Source organism: Sinocyclocheilus rhinocerous, unplaced genomic scaffold (assembly GCF_001515625.1).
Source record: "Sinocyclocheilus rhinocerous isolate Xijiao unplaced genomic scaffold, SAMN03320098_v1.1 scaffold504, whole genome shotgun sequence".
In the NCBI taxonomy this organism is placed as follows: domain Eukaryota; kingdom Metazoa; phylum Chordata; class Actinopteri; order Cypriniformes; family Cyprinidae; genus Sinocyclocheilus; species Sinocyclocheilus rhinocerous.
In genome coordinates this window covers 2,596,411-2,598,962 of record NW_015645076.1, presented here as the reverse complement: position 1 = coordinate 2,598,962, position 2,552 = coordinate 2,596,411, and the positions used below count along the sequence as shown (strand labels likewise).

The following is a 2,552-nucleotide window of genomic DNA, read 5'->3' as shown; positions in this document are numbered from 1 at the left end:
ACTCTTGGTAAAACCCAGTGGGATGTGTGTCAGGCCATGTTTGTTATCAGTATAATTAGATAATTGTGTGTTGTGGAGCAAATCCAAGTGGAATTATATATAAGTTCATGGTATTTAACAATTGGAATACATTACTCAGTATTCAATGTTCTTTGAATTCTTCTTTTCTTCTAGTTGTAAATAGGACTGTTTTCATGGGCGGACCACTTGAATTTGAATGACAGTCCTTGTTCTAAAATGTTTTAAAAGTAGAGATGCACCGAAATTTCGTCAACTGAAAATATTGATCTGATAATTATTTCTTGGTTTTAGTCAATCTTCATTTGGATTAACTGAGGTATTTTTGTCTTTGCTGTTATCAGTTAATGTGCAAACAAAACATATAACAATACATTTGTTTTAGCGAGCCTGCCGTCCAATAATTGAAATAAACTTTGTGCTTTGTTACTTTTAATATGAAACAAAGTGTGAGCTTTCAAATTTTGTCAGTTTCACAAACGAAATTCAAACAATAAATGTTGATTTTTTTTTTTTTTGCGACATTTGCCCAAAGTGCACGTGAACTGATAATTTCTTCATCTTTGCTACTAGTTATAGAACAAAATAAACATGAATGAAAATCAGAAGGTATCGGTGTGTTTGAGAGAGGCGGGGCATAGAGGACCTACAATAATGTACAGTATTTGAAAAATAATGTGTTTTTTGAACATTAAAGCATGTCAACATATTCTGTTACACCAAATACACAAAATAATGATCTTTAAAATAGCATATGACCCCTTTAACCATAAAATGTTGTGTTCATTATTTAATGTATGTTTAAATAAATCTGTCTGAAAACAAGTTTTTATTGCAGTCTCAATTTAAATGTTCATATTTACAAAAAATTAGAGTAGAAACAACAAGTAGTTGGATCATTAATTAAAGTTGATATAGACTGCCGTATGTGCAATTTAAATGTTTACATACATTTTTTTTATATTTACCTTAGTACCTTAATTTCGGTTTGAGCGTTTCAGTAAAACATTAATTTTGGTGCATTGATAATTAAAAGTGTCGTTCTTTTTCTTGCAGTTTGGTGGTCCACCAATGCCAGGGGTTCCTGCTCAGGGTATGGCAATGCCAGGGGTTCCTGCTGCAGGTGGTTACCCAGCACAGCCATATGCCGGTTACCCGGGGACGTTTTCTGCTCCTCCTACCCAGGACCCAATGTGGGGCTATTTCACAGCAGTAGCTGGTCAGGTGAGAGCAGCCTGTGTGAATGTGGATATAATGTCTTTTCTGTCCCCTCCTGTTGTAACATGTAGTAACATGATTGTTATGTCAGGATGGTGAAGTTGATGCTGAAGAACTTCAAAGGTGCCTCACCCAGACTGGAATCAGTGGAACCTACACTCGTAAGTACAGAGAGAGTAGAAAAAGAAATTGCAGTTCCAAATGCTTGGACTGACAAATTATTAATGTAGAGTGAGTGGATCATCTGTTAACACTTTGTTTTGATAGTCCACTTTAGACATGGTTAACTATAAGTAACTTTGCAACCACATGTCAACTATCAGTCTACCAATCTGCTTAATCTGCTAACACTTTTTTTTTTTATGGTCAGCAGACATTCTACTGAATATAAGTAACTTTACAAGAACAAGTCAACTTATACTAACCCTAACCTAATAGTCTACTAATACTCTATTGAGAGTTAGTTGAGATGTAAAGTGTCTAAAATGATCATCTCACTGCTTTTTTCCCAGCCTTCAGTTTGGAAACCTGCAGGATTATGATTGCCATGCTGGATGTATCCTTCACCGAAACATAAAACAGATCTGTTCTGTCTGGCACTGTTCTTATCTCTCCAACTTGAGTCAAACGTTTGCTTCATGCTAGTCCCAGTAACCCAGCAGATCCCTTGTTGTTGTTTAGTTTCTTTAACCATGTGTGTGCAGAGAGATTACACTGGAAAGATGGGTTTCAGTGAGTTTAAAGAACTGTTTGCGGTGCTAAACGGCTGGAAGCAGAAGGGAGAATCGTTGTCATTTAGAAATGAGATCGTGTGGTTGTCTGAATCGAGATCGTGATCTTTTAACGATTAATCGTGCAGCTCTAGGTTGAAAGAACCGGTACAATTTACTGAAATGTATCATCTCATGTAATCAGTATTTCAACTGTGGAAAGGTGTCAATAAAAAAAGCTTGTAAATAATGTAACATTACACTTACCTCAGGAAAGCCATGTCCACAGCTTGTTAGTTAACTAGAAAAAAATCTTTAGTAAGGAGCATTTGGCTCAAGTAGATGCACTATATTACATATTAAAGGGGTCATATGATGCGATTTCAAGTTTTCCTTTCTCTTTGGAGTGTTACAAGCTCTTGGTGCATAAAGAAGATCTGTAAAGTTGCAAAGACTAAAGTCAAAAATCCAAAGAGATATTCTTTATAAAAGTTAAGAGTCAACCACGCCTACCTAAAACGGCTCGTTCTAACACGCCCCCACACTGTAAACCCGAACAGTACTACTAACTTATAAAGATTAAGAACACTGCAATTAAAGTCTGTT

At 35.9% G+C, this 2,552-nt stretch overlaps 1 protein-coding gene across 2 annotated transcripts in view; it reads left to right on the top strand.

Annotated features, from left to right (window-relative positions):
- Positions 1-1,072: 1,072 nt before the first annotated feature.
- Positions 1,073-2,552, top strand: part of gca (grancalcin) — a 4,535-nt gene continuing 3,055 nt past the window's right edge. The window contains exon 1 of one of the 2 annotated variants that reach the window (XM_016509001.1): positions 1,073-1,141. In XM_016509001.1, the coding sequence (XP_016364487.1) occupies positions 1,090-1,141 (52 nt within the window). In that variant the 5' untranslated portion in view covers positions 1,073-1,089. The remainder of the gene's footprint in view (positions 1,142-2,552) is intronic. The other variant, XM_016508999.1, reaches the window with a different exon arrangement.